Source organism: Halichoerus grypus, chromosome 2 (assembly GCF_964656455.1).
Source record: "Halichoerus grypus chromosome 2, mHalGry1.hap1.1, whole genome shotgun sequence".
NCBI lineage: Eukaryota > Metazoa > Chordata > Mammalia > Carnivora > Phocidae > Halichoerus > Halichoerus grypus.
Genome location: NC_135713.1, coordinates 99,943,078 through 99,956,275, shown reverse-complemented (window position 1 = coordinate 99,956,275; position 13,198 = coordinate 99,943,078). Strand labels below are relative to the sequence as shown.

At 46.1% G+C, this 13,198-nt stretch overlaps 1 protein-coding gene across 4 annotated transcripts in view; it reads left to right on the top strand.

Annotated features, from left to right (window-relative positions):
• The first annotated feature begins 758 nt into the window (after window positions 1-758).
• Window positions 759-13,198, top strand: part of OCLN (occludin) — a 53,321-nt gene continuing 40,881 nt past the window's right edge. Inside the window, exons 1-3 of one of the 4 annotated variants that reach the window (XM_078067222.1) lie at window positions 759-971; window positions 8,689-8,806; window positions 12,177-12,852. In XM_078067222.1, the coding sequence (XP_077923348.1) occupies window positions 8,757-8,806; window positions 12,177-12,852 (726 nt within the window). In that variant the 5' untranslated portion in view covers window positions 759-971; window positions 8,689-8,756. Of the gene's footprint in view, window positions 972-1,061; window positions 1,219-8,688; window positions 8,807-12,176; window positions 12,853-13,198 lie in introns of those variants that run through there. The other 3 variants (XM_078067224.1, XM_036072103.2, XM_078067223.1) reach the window with 3 other exon arrangements.

Genomic DNA, 13,198 nt, shown 5'->3' with positions numbered 1-13,198 from the left:
TTTTTTCTAAGCCAAGAGAATATTAAAATAGTTTAAATCTCTTGGGGGGGCGGGCAAAGGACCTTGAGTTGGTCATAATGTATACTACAGTATGAACTTTCTTTTCATGGCAAATTTACCAACAACAATATCTATCATCCTTCACCTTCATTTAACCACTCTGAGTAATGGTCTTTTTGTCTGGCTCCAGAGATTCAGAAACAGTTCCTTAATTTACGAGTGACTTTTGAGATCGCCCACTTCTGGCTGATTCCTTCCAACAAAATCTTTTTTTTTTTTTTTTTTTTTTTTTTATTTATTTGACAGAGAGAGACACAGCGAGAGAGGGAACACAAGCAGGGGGAGTGGGAGAGGGAGAAGCAGGCTTCCCGCGGAGCAGGGGGCCCCATGCGGGGCTTGATCCCAGGACCCTGGGATCATGACCTGAGCCGAAGGCAGACGCTTAACGACTGAGCCACCCAGGCGCCCCTTTCCAACAAAATCTTAACCAAATTTTCTGAGCAGAAAAGTGTTAAGGACGGGCCTTTCGTGTCAGAGGACTGAGCACCCTTGGACCCCCTTCACAGTCCTCTCCAGACCTCACTCGGCCTCGCGTCGCCAAATACTCCTCTGTTCTACCCAAAGCCCGCGGAGCTCGGAGCGCGCCACAGCGTGGTCCAGGGCCACCTGCACCTTCGGGGAACCGGGGCGGCTCTTCTACGCTCGGTCCCCAAAGCTGCGCTGTTCCTTTAATTGGGAACGCCGCGAGGGTGTGCGGAGAAGGGCTGGTTCCTCCCGCCTCCCGCTCCACCGCTCCCTTCCCCCTCCCTTCCGAGTTTCAGGTGAATGGGTCACTGAGGGAGGAGACGGCCGGAACAAGCTTCCTCGCTGGCGTCCACACCCCCCCACCCCTTTCTCCTTCCCCTGCAGGAGGCGGCGGGACTCCAGGGAAAGCTAGCCAGAGCAGCCCAGGGCCCGCGCTGGTGCAACAGGTGAGCTGCTCTCGCGCGGGACCGCGGACCTCCAGCACCGGCCTGGCGTTGGTGCGCATGCCCGGGGGCAGGACGGCCGGGGTGGGGGAAAGAGGAGGAGAAGGAGGAGTGGAAGACTGACTGAATTCCTAGGCTAGTCGCTGGCTACGTGCGGGCGGCCCGCACAGCGTCAGGTGCGCTCGCCAAGTAAGCGCGTTCTTTGGCTCCCGCGGCCCTTGGTGGGTCGGGCAGGGGCTGCAGTGAGTAGGTGAGAGTTGGGCGCGGCGCTGGGGACGCACGGTAGCCTCAGAGTCCCCGTGCGGGATCGTGGCTCCGGTGCGGTAGGGGAGGCGCGGGGGGAGGACGCCCCGCACTAGTTTCGGTGGCGGTTTCGCTCTGGGCTGGGACTGGCGGGAGAGGGAAGGGAGCGGGTCTGCGGGGGAGCAGCGCTGGTCTAATTTGGAGGCTGCCTCGGCGAAGGGCCACTTGGAGCCGCCGATCAGCTCCTTCGGCGGAAACGCTTAGAGCTCCCTGTGTCCCGGTGGCGCGGGCACCTTGTCGCTTTGATGGGGGGGCGGGCGGTTCCCGAACCGAGCGAGCCCAGCGCTCAGCTCTCGGGACTGTAATGCTGGGAGGTCCTCAGGAAGAGGGGCGCACGCCCGGTTCCTCCAGGGTCCTGAGCCTGAGGGCTGGAGCCGGGGGTGGGTGGGGGGGCGCTCGCTGGCCAGGGCGACTGGGATCCCGGGGCTGGAGGAGGACCTCATCGATTCCGCCCCACCCACCCCTCGGGTATCGCGGGGGAGAGCGGGGGCCGGTTTAATCCGGGAAATATTGCTAGAGCCCTGGGGTGGGCCGGCCACCTCGTTGGCATCCAGTTAGTGGGAGTTGTGCGAGCCCGCGTCAATTTAAGCCTGAGGGCGGGGATTTAATTTCGAGTGAGGCTGTATTTCGAGGGAAGCTGCTCACGCTTCGGAGTCTCACCCGTGACCCAAAGGCCGCCGCCAGGTGGGCGGATCTGCCTCCGGGCGGTCCCAGCTGGGCGCGCGCTGGCGCGCACCGGCCGGAGCGCTCGGAAGCGGACCTGCCGCGGGGCTTAGACACCTACCGGGAAGGGCCGGCCTGCGCGCGGCCAGCCGACATGTTGCCTGCGTCGGAGGAAGTGTGCGGGGAGAGCGGGCTTGAGGGGCCAAAATGGCCTCTGCTCCTTGGGGGTGGAAGAGCAATTCCGAGCCCCTGTGTCCCAGGTGAAGCGATAACCCCGAGAAGACACGGCATCCTCAGGCCGGCCCTGGGGCTGGCTGGGCAAACTGCCCACCTGGGAAATGACCCGGGGCGGGGAAGAGGCAGCCTTCCAGGTTAGTGTGTGGCCCTCACGCACAATAGGTGTATCATTGGGATCCCTGGAAAAGAGAAACCTTCCCGTTAAGGCACTTCTGGTGATGCTTGGTGTAACTGAAAACTAGTCCTTTCTGGATGGAGGTAGATGTCTCAAGCTACCCATTCCCAATACAGCAGTGTTGCTCTTGCACAGTACAAATGAATCTTTATTTGCTCTTTCTGGTATTTTAAAATAGACATTGTAAATGGTGGAGCCACGGTAGTAGGTATCTCCTCGAAGCAACACTTTTGAGTAGTTTTTTGCATTTATTTAGTTATTAGGTGCCGCCTTGGTTAAGTGATGGAGAGGAGGATGGCGAGAGTTGTGCAGCTTCCGGGCTGTTGAGGGAAATGATGGGCAGTGCCTCCTTACTAAGAGCCAGACAGTGTGCTAAAAGAGTTTTGTACTTTGTATCATTTAGTGATACAACTCTAAACGGTAGATCTTAGAACTCCGTTTTAAAGGTAAAACACCGGTAGGGGAAACATTACAAATGGTGTGGCTTGAAAACTGCTTCGGCTAATCGGGGCGGGTATACCAGAAAAGCAGCAGGCCTTGATATTCCAGCACCAGAAGGATTTGGGGTTTTTCTGGAACGCTCTGCTTTTGACCAGTCGCTCTGGTCTCATAGAACCTTTCCACATCTTGTTTGATGTGAAGGTAAACTTCCTGTTTTCTTTGAAAGATAATGTTGGAATTATTTCCCTTTCAAAATTACAAGAGATTATTTTTGACCACACAAATTAACTGATATAAAATCTTTCACCTGCCCACGAACCTGCCAGACGGGAAGTTGTCTTCAGTTGCATTTTAAGGCTTACTTGATTAGAGTTCTTAGCGGGCTTTTTTCATCCAGGTTATTATTTAATGGAAATACTGGGGTAAAAAGACCCTGAGGATTTTTTTTTTTTTTTTTAAGATTTTATTTATCTATTTGACAGAGAGACAGTGAGAGAGGGAACACAAGCAGGGGGAGCGGGAGAGGGAGAAGCAGGCTTCCCGCTGAGCAGGGACCCCGATGCAGCTCCATCCCACGACCTTGGGATCATGACCTGAGCCCAAGGCAGACGCCTGAGCCACCCAGGTGCCCTGACCCTGAGGATTTTTGTTACAGCTTTTGTTTTAGCCTCTAGGTTTGCAGCTGTCCCCTAACCCTATGGTTCCTAATCTTGACTGTGGTATGAATCACCTGGGGATCTTATTAAGATACATTCGTATTCGTTGGTCAGATGTGGGGCCTGGAATTCTGCTTTTCAACAAGCTACCAAATGATGTCCATATGGCTGGTGTTTGACTCTCTTCTCTCCTTCAGACTGTAAGCACTTAACTAATTTGGTTGAACGTAAAGGATTATATTTACTGAGTGCTAGCATTGTGAGGAACTTAGACATTCACAGTGGTACTGAAATCCCAACTGTAATATGGGCTGTTGGTTTTATAAATCAAACGTTGATTGATCATCACTTTGTATCAGGGATCAGGCAGAAGAGTGATGGTCAAGACAGACATCTAGGTGCTTGTAAAGCTGGTATTCCAGTTGGGATGGAGATGGTGGCAGTTTAAAAAGTTAAAAAATAAAAAATAATTAGTGGGGGGAATTTGCTCTGAAAATACAACAGGTTTGGTGGATGGGTGAGCTGGAGGGCACCTCTGAGGAGGGGATAGTTGAGGTGAGATCTGAACAGCTGGTTCCTGCCCATCATAGACAGGAAATGCCAAGATCAAGGCCCTCCTGGGATTGACACCTTTAATCTAGGCAGTGATGCTGAAAATACATGGTGTGCTTAAGAATCATCTGGAGCGCTTATTTGAAATGCATTTTCTGATACAGAGCCCATTGTCTATTGCATAAATCTGCCTAATTTTAAAATTTTAGACAACTTACTAATTATGTGCCAAAATATAAATAGAAACATTTAGTACCAGCCACAACTTTTAAAAACTTCTTGAGGGCAAATTAACTATTGCTGCATGTGATTGAAAAGGAATAAGCTCTCCTTAAATAGGATAAAATTTATCTTTTACTTATGACAGTTGCTTTAAAGAATTATTCAGGGGCATAGTATGTTCAGGCTTTTCTTCTTTGTCTTAGCTTAGGTTTTTATTAGGACAGCTTTGGCCAGTAAACATAAGGGGAGAACTTTTTGTATATTTTAACGTCAGTCAATCTTATACATTTAGTAAGAGTCTGCTGTTTCCCTTATGCTCCTGACTCTGATTCAGCTGTTGGACTTGGTTCCCTTTCACTCACTTTGGTACAGGCTCTGTGACCGGGGCCACCGAGCCCCTTAGGCCGGGTCCTGTATCCTCTCCATTCGTTTTATTTTGTCCTTCACTCAACATACATTTATTGAGCAGATAATGTTAATATTGCCCTGCAGGGGCTTGGGTAACAGTCTGTTCTTGGTCCTTTTTTTCTTTGGCTGTGACCTGAAGGCACAGTTCCAGACTGCCTTGAAGGAGACTAATATTAGAGTTCCTTCAGTCCAGTCTCCCCAGAATATCAAACAACTTAAGCTTTGCATACACGGCTTCAGATAAAAATTGTTTGTTATTTTTGAAGGGTGTGTGGAGTCAGGGTAAGGGAGGGGCTTCCTAACATTGACATGAAATCTGATCCTGTGGTATCTTTTCTTCAAAGAATGGTTTCTAGGATTACAAAGACAGCTCTGCAGATATTTGAAGGCTGCTGTAGTGGTCCTTCTAATGTTGATTTGACCAGGCCAAACATTTCCTGTTTTTTCAGTCATTTGTCTTAAGACATGGTTTTTCTAGTTCTTGAACGGTCAGTCACCTTCAGGAGAGGCACCTCGTTGGAACATGATGTACAGATTCATGGTTATGCAGAAGTTTATTTTTAAAGTGTATCATTCCTAGGGCGCCTGGGTGGCTCAGTTGGTTAAGCGACTGCCTTCGGCTCAGGTCATGATCCTGGAGTCCCGGGATCGAGTCCCGCATCGGGCTCCCTGCTCGGCAGGGAGTCTGCTTCTCCCTCTAACCCTCCCCCCTCTCATGTGCTCTCTCTCTCTCAAATAAATAAATAAAATCTTAAAAAAAAAAAAAAAAAAAAAGTGTATCATTCCTAGATGGAAGCAGCTGTCTGTGACTACTGCCAAAGTTTGGGATAACTTGTTAACTTTGTTGAAATTCTCACCAAGGAAATGCACTTTTAAAAAATTGAGTCTCCGAGACTTTATAAAATGATTTATCCATGCCACCAGTATTTGAAAATGGATACAATGTACCTAAGTGCCTAAACACTGGAATGTCTCACTTTCAAGATAACCACCTTGCTGTGAATGCTTTTCTCATCTTCCTTAATATATTATCTTATTTATTCCAGCCTAGAGGTCAGGCTTATCCCCTGCCCTTTGGTATAGGAGGGTAGTGAGGTTCAAGGAAGAGAAGTAGAATTTGTCCTCTCACAGTGAGCTTTTTTTTTTTTTTTCTCTCTCACAGTGAGCTTTTAAAACCATTGGGTTTGTTTTAGCCCATCAGTCTGGCCCCACAGAGAATTTGATATACTTGAAGACGGTAGGTTGGTTATCCTTTCCAGTGTTTTGTCAGCTGCAAATCTGGATAAGCTTGCCCATCTTGTCTGTGGTCACCAAAACGACCTCCCTCTCTGTTCTTTTTTAAGATTTTTATTTATTTGTGAGAGAGAGAAAGCAAGCACAAGCGGGGGGAAGGGCAGGCAGAGGGAGAAGCAGGCTCCCTGCTGAGCAAGGAGCCCAATGTAGGACTTGATCCCGGGACCCTGGGGTCATGAATGTACCGTTCTTTTATCCTATTTAGATTTTTTCAGTCCCAGAGGAATGTCTATGCACGGGGATGTGCTGAAGATTCTAGGGCTTCATCTACCAGTTTGGTAACCTCAAAAAAGGAAGCTGATATGGCATGCCTTGTTCTTGATAAACTTCCTAAAATTACTTGCTTCACAATATAAAATCTCTGGTATTAGAGGGGATATGATAACTAAACTCTGAATCCATGAAATAGCAGTTTGGAAAGGGATTTTGGTGTCTGGATTTTTTTTTTTTTTTAAGATTTTATTTATTTATTTGACAGAGAGACATGGTTAGAGAGGGAACACAAGCAGGGGGGAGTGAGAGAGGGAGAAGCAGGCCTCCCGTGGAGAAGGGAGCCCAATACGGGACTCGATCCCAGGACCCTGGGATCACCACCTGAGCCAAAGGCAGACGCCCAACGACTGAGCCACCCAGGCGCCTCTGGTGTCTGGATTTTTGACAAAATTTAAACTTCAGCCTGAGTCTGGATTAATTTAGAATATCCAAAAACTACCATGGAGGGGCGCCTGGCTGGCTTAGTTGGTAGAGCATGTGACTCTTGATCTCAGGGTCGTGAGTTCAAGCCCCAAGTTGGTCGTAGAGATGACGTAAAAAACTAACATGGAGCCTGGAATTTTTGTCATAGTCTTGAATGAGTGAGCTGGAGCTATAAAAGGGCTAAGTTCCGTTTGTCAGTATTTGACATTCAGCTTCAGAACTGGAGTCCTACGTTTAATAGTGTTTAAATTCAGTTTATCTTTTCTCTTTTTAAAGATTTATTTATTGAGGCACCTGGGTGGCTCAGTTGGTTAAGGGTCTGCCTTCGGCTTAGGTTATGGTCCCAGGGTCCTGGGATCCAGCCCTGCATCAGGCTTCTTACTTGGCAGGGAGCCTGCTTCTTCCTCTCCCTCTGTCTACTGCTCTGCCTACTTGTGCTCTCTCTCCTTCAAATAAATAAAATCTTTAAAAAAAAAATAAAGATTTATTTATTCATTAGAGAGTGAGTGTGTGCCCTTGTGCTCATGAGTGGGGGGGGAGGGGCAGAGGGAGAATCTCAAGCAGACCCTGCGCTGAGTGCGGAGGCTCTCTAGGGGCTCCATCTCACGACCCTGAGATCGCAACCTGAGCCGTGGAAATCAAGAGTTGGTTGCTTAACTGGCTGAGCCACCCAGGTGCCCCTAATAGTGTTTAAATTCATTTTTTTTTTAAATGTTCTTTTTTTGAACATCAGTTAGGAAGCCAGTCTGGACTTTTACTCTTCCATAACACTGTAACGTGCTAATGGCCTGAGTTGCCCATTTAAATGTGCATTTGGGTGCTAGTTCCAGGGCTCTATACACTTAGGATTTGTGCATTTTTTGGTATGTTAATACTTGAGTAAAACAGTTTTTTGTTTTTTTGTTTTTAAATAATGTGAAGAAGTTGTCTTCCCTCACTGTGTTTGGAAAATCATGCTAATTGTCTTGGTGTTCCTAACATTCAATTTATTTCCATCTTTGAGGTTTTATGTGATAAACATTTGGGCAACATTTTATTCTGAGAAATTTGGAATTGACTGTCCTTAAGGATGTGGAGGATAGTTGCCATTGATTCTAAAGAACACAATTTAGAGAGTTTGAATTTATTTACTTTTCCTAACATAATACCTTTTTTGCACATACTTTATCTGAAAAGGAAAAAATAGTATACAGTTTAGTATACTCAGATTGTAGATCTTGCTCAAGTGATCTTTCTTCTCCCCCCCCCACCCCAACCCCCAGCTTCTTCCTCTTCTTAAGTCTTGGTCTTTCTCCTCTGCTTATCCCTGTCCTACACTTGATAATGTAGTCAGCCCTAAGAACTAAATAACTGCCTCTTGTAGTTGCTTTTTTCTTTGTGTGTGACCTTCTGTAGTATTTCTACAGACTTCCATGGAATAGTGTAAGTACTTAATAAGTACTGGTCGATTGGGACACCTGGGTGGCTCATCAGGTTAAGCATCCGACTCTTGATTTCGGCTCAGGTCTTAATCTCAGGGTCATGATCTCAGGGTCGTGAGATTGAGCCCCACGTCAGGCTCTGCACTCAGTAGGGAGTCTGGTTGAGATTCTCCCTCTGCCCCTCCCACCACTCGTGTATGTGCTCGCTTGCTGTCTCTCAAAGAAAATAAAAATTAAAAAAAAAATGGTGTTACCGAAACTTAAAAAAACACATTTTAAGAAATTTTATTTTTTACATTTCTTGTTTTTTGAAGGAACGGTTTTGAAAAATACCATTTTTTACCTATGCTGTAAAAACTTTGTGAAATTTTTATTACTACAACTTAGTCATTAAAGTTAGTATTTGTATGCCAGTGGTGTGCAGAGCAGGGTGCTTGGTGCTGTGAGGACCACCAGACTGAATGGTTGCTATGCTCAGTGATTTCCTGTACTCAAGGAATTGATGGTCCAATGTGTAAGGATGGCAGTGAGAAGGACAAGCGGAATAATCATGGTGTGCGAAGTTATTTGAGATTGGTATCATTAGTTTTCTTAGTGATGCAAGGAAACTCTGAGCTTCGTAGTAATGCCATTACCTTCCTTACGTTGCTTAGATTGGCTTATTTTGGGGAGCTGCGGGGCAGTGCTCATCCTGAAGATCAGGTGATCATTGACATCAGCCATGTCATCGAGGCCTTTTGAAAGTCCACCTCCGTATAGACCTGATGAATTGTAAGTAATTCTTTAGTTTTTGGTTTTTTCTTTCTGTCAAGCCTGTCACGTGTAAAAAATACGTATAGTTGAAACTTTCATCTGTTAAGTGTTTGCTGTTAAAAATAACAAAATAACATGTGTGTTTGTAAATTTAGATTAAAACAAAGCGTATAAAGTGGAAGTGAGTTTCCCCCCAAAGCTTAACTTCCAGGATGCCAGTGTTTTTTTTTTTTTTTAATTTTATTTTATGATGTTATGTTAAACACCATACGTTACATCATTAGTTTTTGATGTAGTGTTCCATGATTCATTGTTTGCGTATAAAACCCAGTGTTCCATTCAATACGTACCCTCTTTTTTTTTTTTGAAGATTTTATTTATTTATTTGACAGAGAGAGACATAGCGAGAGAGGAAACACAAGCAGGGAGAGTGGGAGAGGGAGAAGCAGGCTTCCCGCGGAGCAGGGAGCCTGATGCAGGGCTCGATCCCAGGACCCTGGGATCATGACCTGAGCCGAAGGCAGACGCTTAACGACTGAGCCACCCAGGCGCCCCCAATACGTGCCCTCTTTAATACCCATCACCAGGCTAACCCATCCCCCCACCCCTCTGCCCTCTAGAACCCTCAGTTTGTTTTTCAGAGTCCATAGTTTCTCATGGTTCGTCTCCCCCTCCGATTTCCCCGCTTCATTTTTCCCTTGCTACTATCTCTCTCTCTCTCTTTTTTAACATATAATGTATTATTTGTTTCAGAGGTACAGGTCTGTGATTCAACAGTCTTACACAATTCACAGCGCTCACCATAGCGCATACCCTCTCCAATGTCCATCACCCAGCCCCCCATCTCTCCCACCCCCCACCACTCCAGCAACCCTCAGTGTGTTTCCTGAGATTAAGAATTCCTCATATCAGTGAGGTCATATGATACAGGTCTTTCTCTGATTGACTTATTTCGCTCAGCATAATACGCTCCAGTTCCATCCACATCGTTGCAAATGGCAAGATTTCAGGGTTTTGTTTGTTTGTTTGTTTGTTTTGATGGCTGCATAATACTCCATTGGGTATATATATACCACATCTTCTTCATCCATCTGTTGCAGGATGCTGGTGTTTCTGTGCAGAGGCAAACTACTGTCACCTGTTGCTATTGTTTGCTTCTGTATAATCTAGGCTGATACTTGTGTGTCTATTTATTCATTTTTGTTTTTTCACAAATGGTATGAAGCTTCTGATTTAATGCTTTGTTTAGGTGACTGATCCTAACACTGACTCATTGTTAATTTTTTAAGTAATACTTTTTTGAGATAGAGGTCACACACCATACAATTCACCCATTTAGAATGGACAGTTCAGGGGCGCCTGGGTGGCTCAGTCGGTTAAGCGGCTGCCTTTGGCTCAGGTCATGATCCTGGAGTCCCGGGATCGAGTCCCACATTGGGCTCCCTGCTCAGCGGGGAGTCTGCTTCTCCCTCTGCCCTTCATTTCTTTTTTTATACTATGATAACTAAGTATTTTATACTTAACAGCACATCTCAGTTTGGACCAGCTATATTTCAAGTGCTCAGTAAATCATGTGGCTAGTGGCTGCCCTATTAGACAGCTCATCTCTGTAGCATTCCATCCTATGGATATGTTACAGTTACCTCTTCCCCCTCTAGGTAAACATCTGGACTGTTTCCAGTTTCAGGTTATCATAAACAATGCTTCTGTGAATGTTACAGTGTCAATGGGATTTTAAATGATAGAATCATTTTTTAAAAAAGTGATATAATTATTTTGGAAAACACTTCAACATTATCTCATAGAGCTGAAGGTAAAAAAATTTGACTCAAAAATTCTCCTAGATATATACCTTAGAAAAAGAAGTGCTTGTGTGTGTGAGGGCACGTGTTCAAGATGCCCAGATCTACATTGTTCATGACAGCTCCAGATGGAGACGTCCCAAGTAACCAAGTAGAATGAGTTACGGAATTTTCATACATGACATTTTCAAAGACCGGCTTGTCAGGGTTCTTTCCAGTTTCTCCATTTCCTTGAATTCTTGTGGTTGGCAGCACCCAGTTGTAAGGTGTCTTGCTTTGGAAAGAGAGAAGTGGACCAAGGAAATAATGGCAAAAACAAAAGGGGGTGAGGTCAGTTTAGGAATTGAATTTTGCTCTGCCAGGATCCACATTTCTTAGATTCTGTGTGTCACACATCAGTGTGTCTGTCTCCAGCGATGTTTATGATTCAGTCACTAGAGTTGGCAAGCTATTTTTATAAAGATCCAATTAGGCATCACCCTGATGAGCCCTCACTGAATATTTGATTTATCTTGTAGCTCTTACCATAACTAACTAGAGCTCACGTAGTGATTTAATGTCTTACTGCCTTCGAAGAGACTAACCTGTGGGGGGCCTGGGTTATCCTCAGTACTTAGCACACTGCCCCACACATACCAGCCTGGCGGCTCCAGTAAATAGCTGTCACGTGAATAAATGAATGACTGCTTTCTCAGGCAGGAGAGTGAGGCTGCCAGAAATTGGACGAGACACTGGATGGGCCACTGTAGGTGTCGTATCTGAATGCACTGGTCTCACATCACACAAGCCAAAGGGTTGACATCATTGTTCTAAACTGCTTGGGTGCCCTCCCCAGGGATTATAGTTTAACTGGCGTGGAGTGCTCCAGCTGGGGATTATACACATTCCCCAGGTGACTCTAATAGGAGAAAATGCGAGAACCTCTACTCTGTAGAAATTAGAGTAGTCATTCTCAATGTATGGCTCCCAGACTTTCAGCAGCAGGAGCATCTGGAAACTTGTCCTACCCGGGGCTTGCAGAATCAGCAACCTGGGGTTGGGGACCAACAATCTATGTTTTAACAAGCCCTCCAGGTGATTCTGATACACAGAAACCTTGACTCTTCAGTGGGTGTCTCAGTAGCTTCTGGGTGCTATCACACAGTACCACACACTGGCTAGCATACAAACAACATGAATTTATTTCTCAGTTCTGGAGGCTGGAAGCCACGATAATAAGGTACCAGTGTGGTCAGGTTCTAGAGAAGGTTCTTCTCTGGGTTGCATACTGCCCGCTTCTTGTATCCTCACATGGTAGAAGGGGCAGGACGGTTCTCTGGGGTCTCCTTTGTGAAGGCACTGTTCCCATTCATGGGGGCTCCAGCTCGGAACCTAGTTAGGCCCCACCTAACACCATCACATTGGGGCTTAGGATGTTGACATTTGAATTTGGGGGGACATAAAGTGTCCTGTTGTAGTGGGGTGGTACTGAAGGTTGGTTTTGTTTTTTGCCAGTAGATGGTTTAAATTATTTCCATGTACATTCTGTGTTCTTTCTGCTTCCTCCAAACAGTATTAACTTGAAAGTGTTTTCATGTGCATTTCAGCAAACCCAATCATTATGCACCAAGCAATGATGTCTACGGTGGAGACATGCACGTTCGACCCATGCTCTCTCAGCCGGCGTATTCGTTCTACCCGGAAGATGAAATTCTTCACTTCTACAAATGGACCTCTCCTCCGGGAGTCATCCGGATTCTGTCTATGCTCGTTACCGTGATGTGCATTGCCGTCTTTGCCTGTGTTGCCTCCACGCTTGCCTGGGATCGAGGCTACGGAACTGGCTTACTGGGTGGTGGTCTAGGCTACCCTTACAGCAGCGGCTTTGGGAGCTACGGAAGTGGCTATGCCTATGGTTACGGCTACGGTTATGGCTATGGAGGCTACACAGATCCAAGAGCAGCCAAGGGCTTCCTCCTGGCCATGGTGGCCTTTTGTTTCATTGCTGCATTGGTGATATTTGTTACCAGCGTAATACGTTCTGACATATCTAGAACAAGAAGATACTACTTGACTGTCATAATACTGAGCGCTATCCTGGGCGTCATGATGTTTATTGCCACAATTGTCTATATAATGGGAGTCAACCCAACTGCCCAGGCTTCTGGGTCTATGTACAGTTCACAGATATATGCCATCTGCAACCAGTTTTATGCATCTGCAACTTCTGGACTTTACATGGATCAGTATCTGTATCACTACTGTGTGGTGGATCCCCAAGAGGTATGGGTGGTTTTCGTCCTTGCCCCTGCTTTGGGTATAGGCACTCGGGATGCTTAATAGAATCACTTCGGGAACTTTTTAAAAGTATTGATGACAAGGCCTCACTTGTATTTAAATCAGAATGTGGAGAGGGGTGCTGGGTGTCATTGTTAAGATAGTATTAACATACCATATAATTCATCCACTTAAAGTTTGGTTCAGTAATTTGAGTATATTCAGAGTTCTGCAGCCATCACCATAATCAGTTTTAGAACATTTTCACTATCCTCAAAAGAAGCCCCATATGCATTAGCAGTAACTTCTCCTTTCTCTAATCCTTCCGAGATTTAGCCGACTACTAATCTTA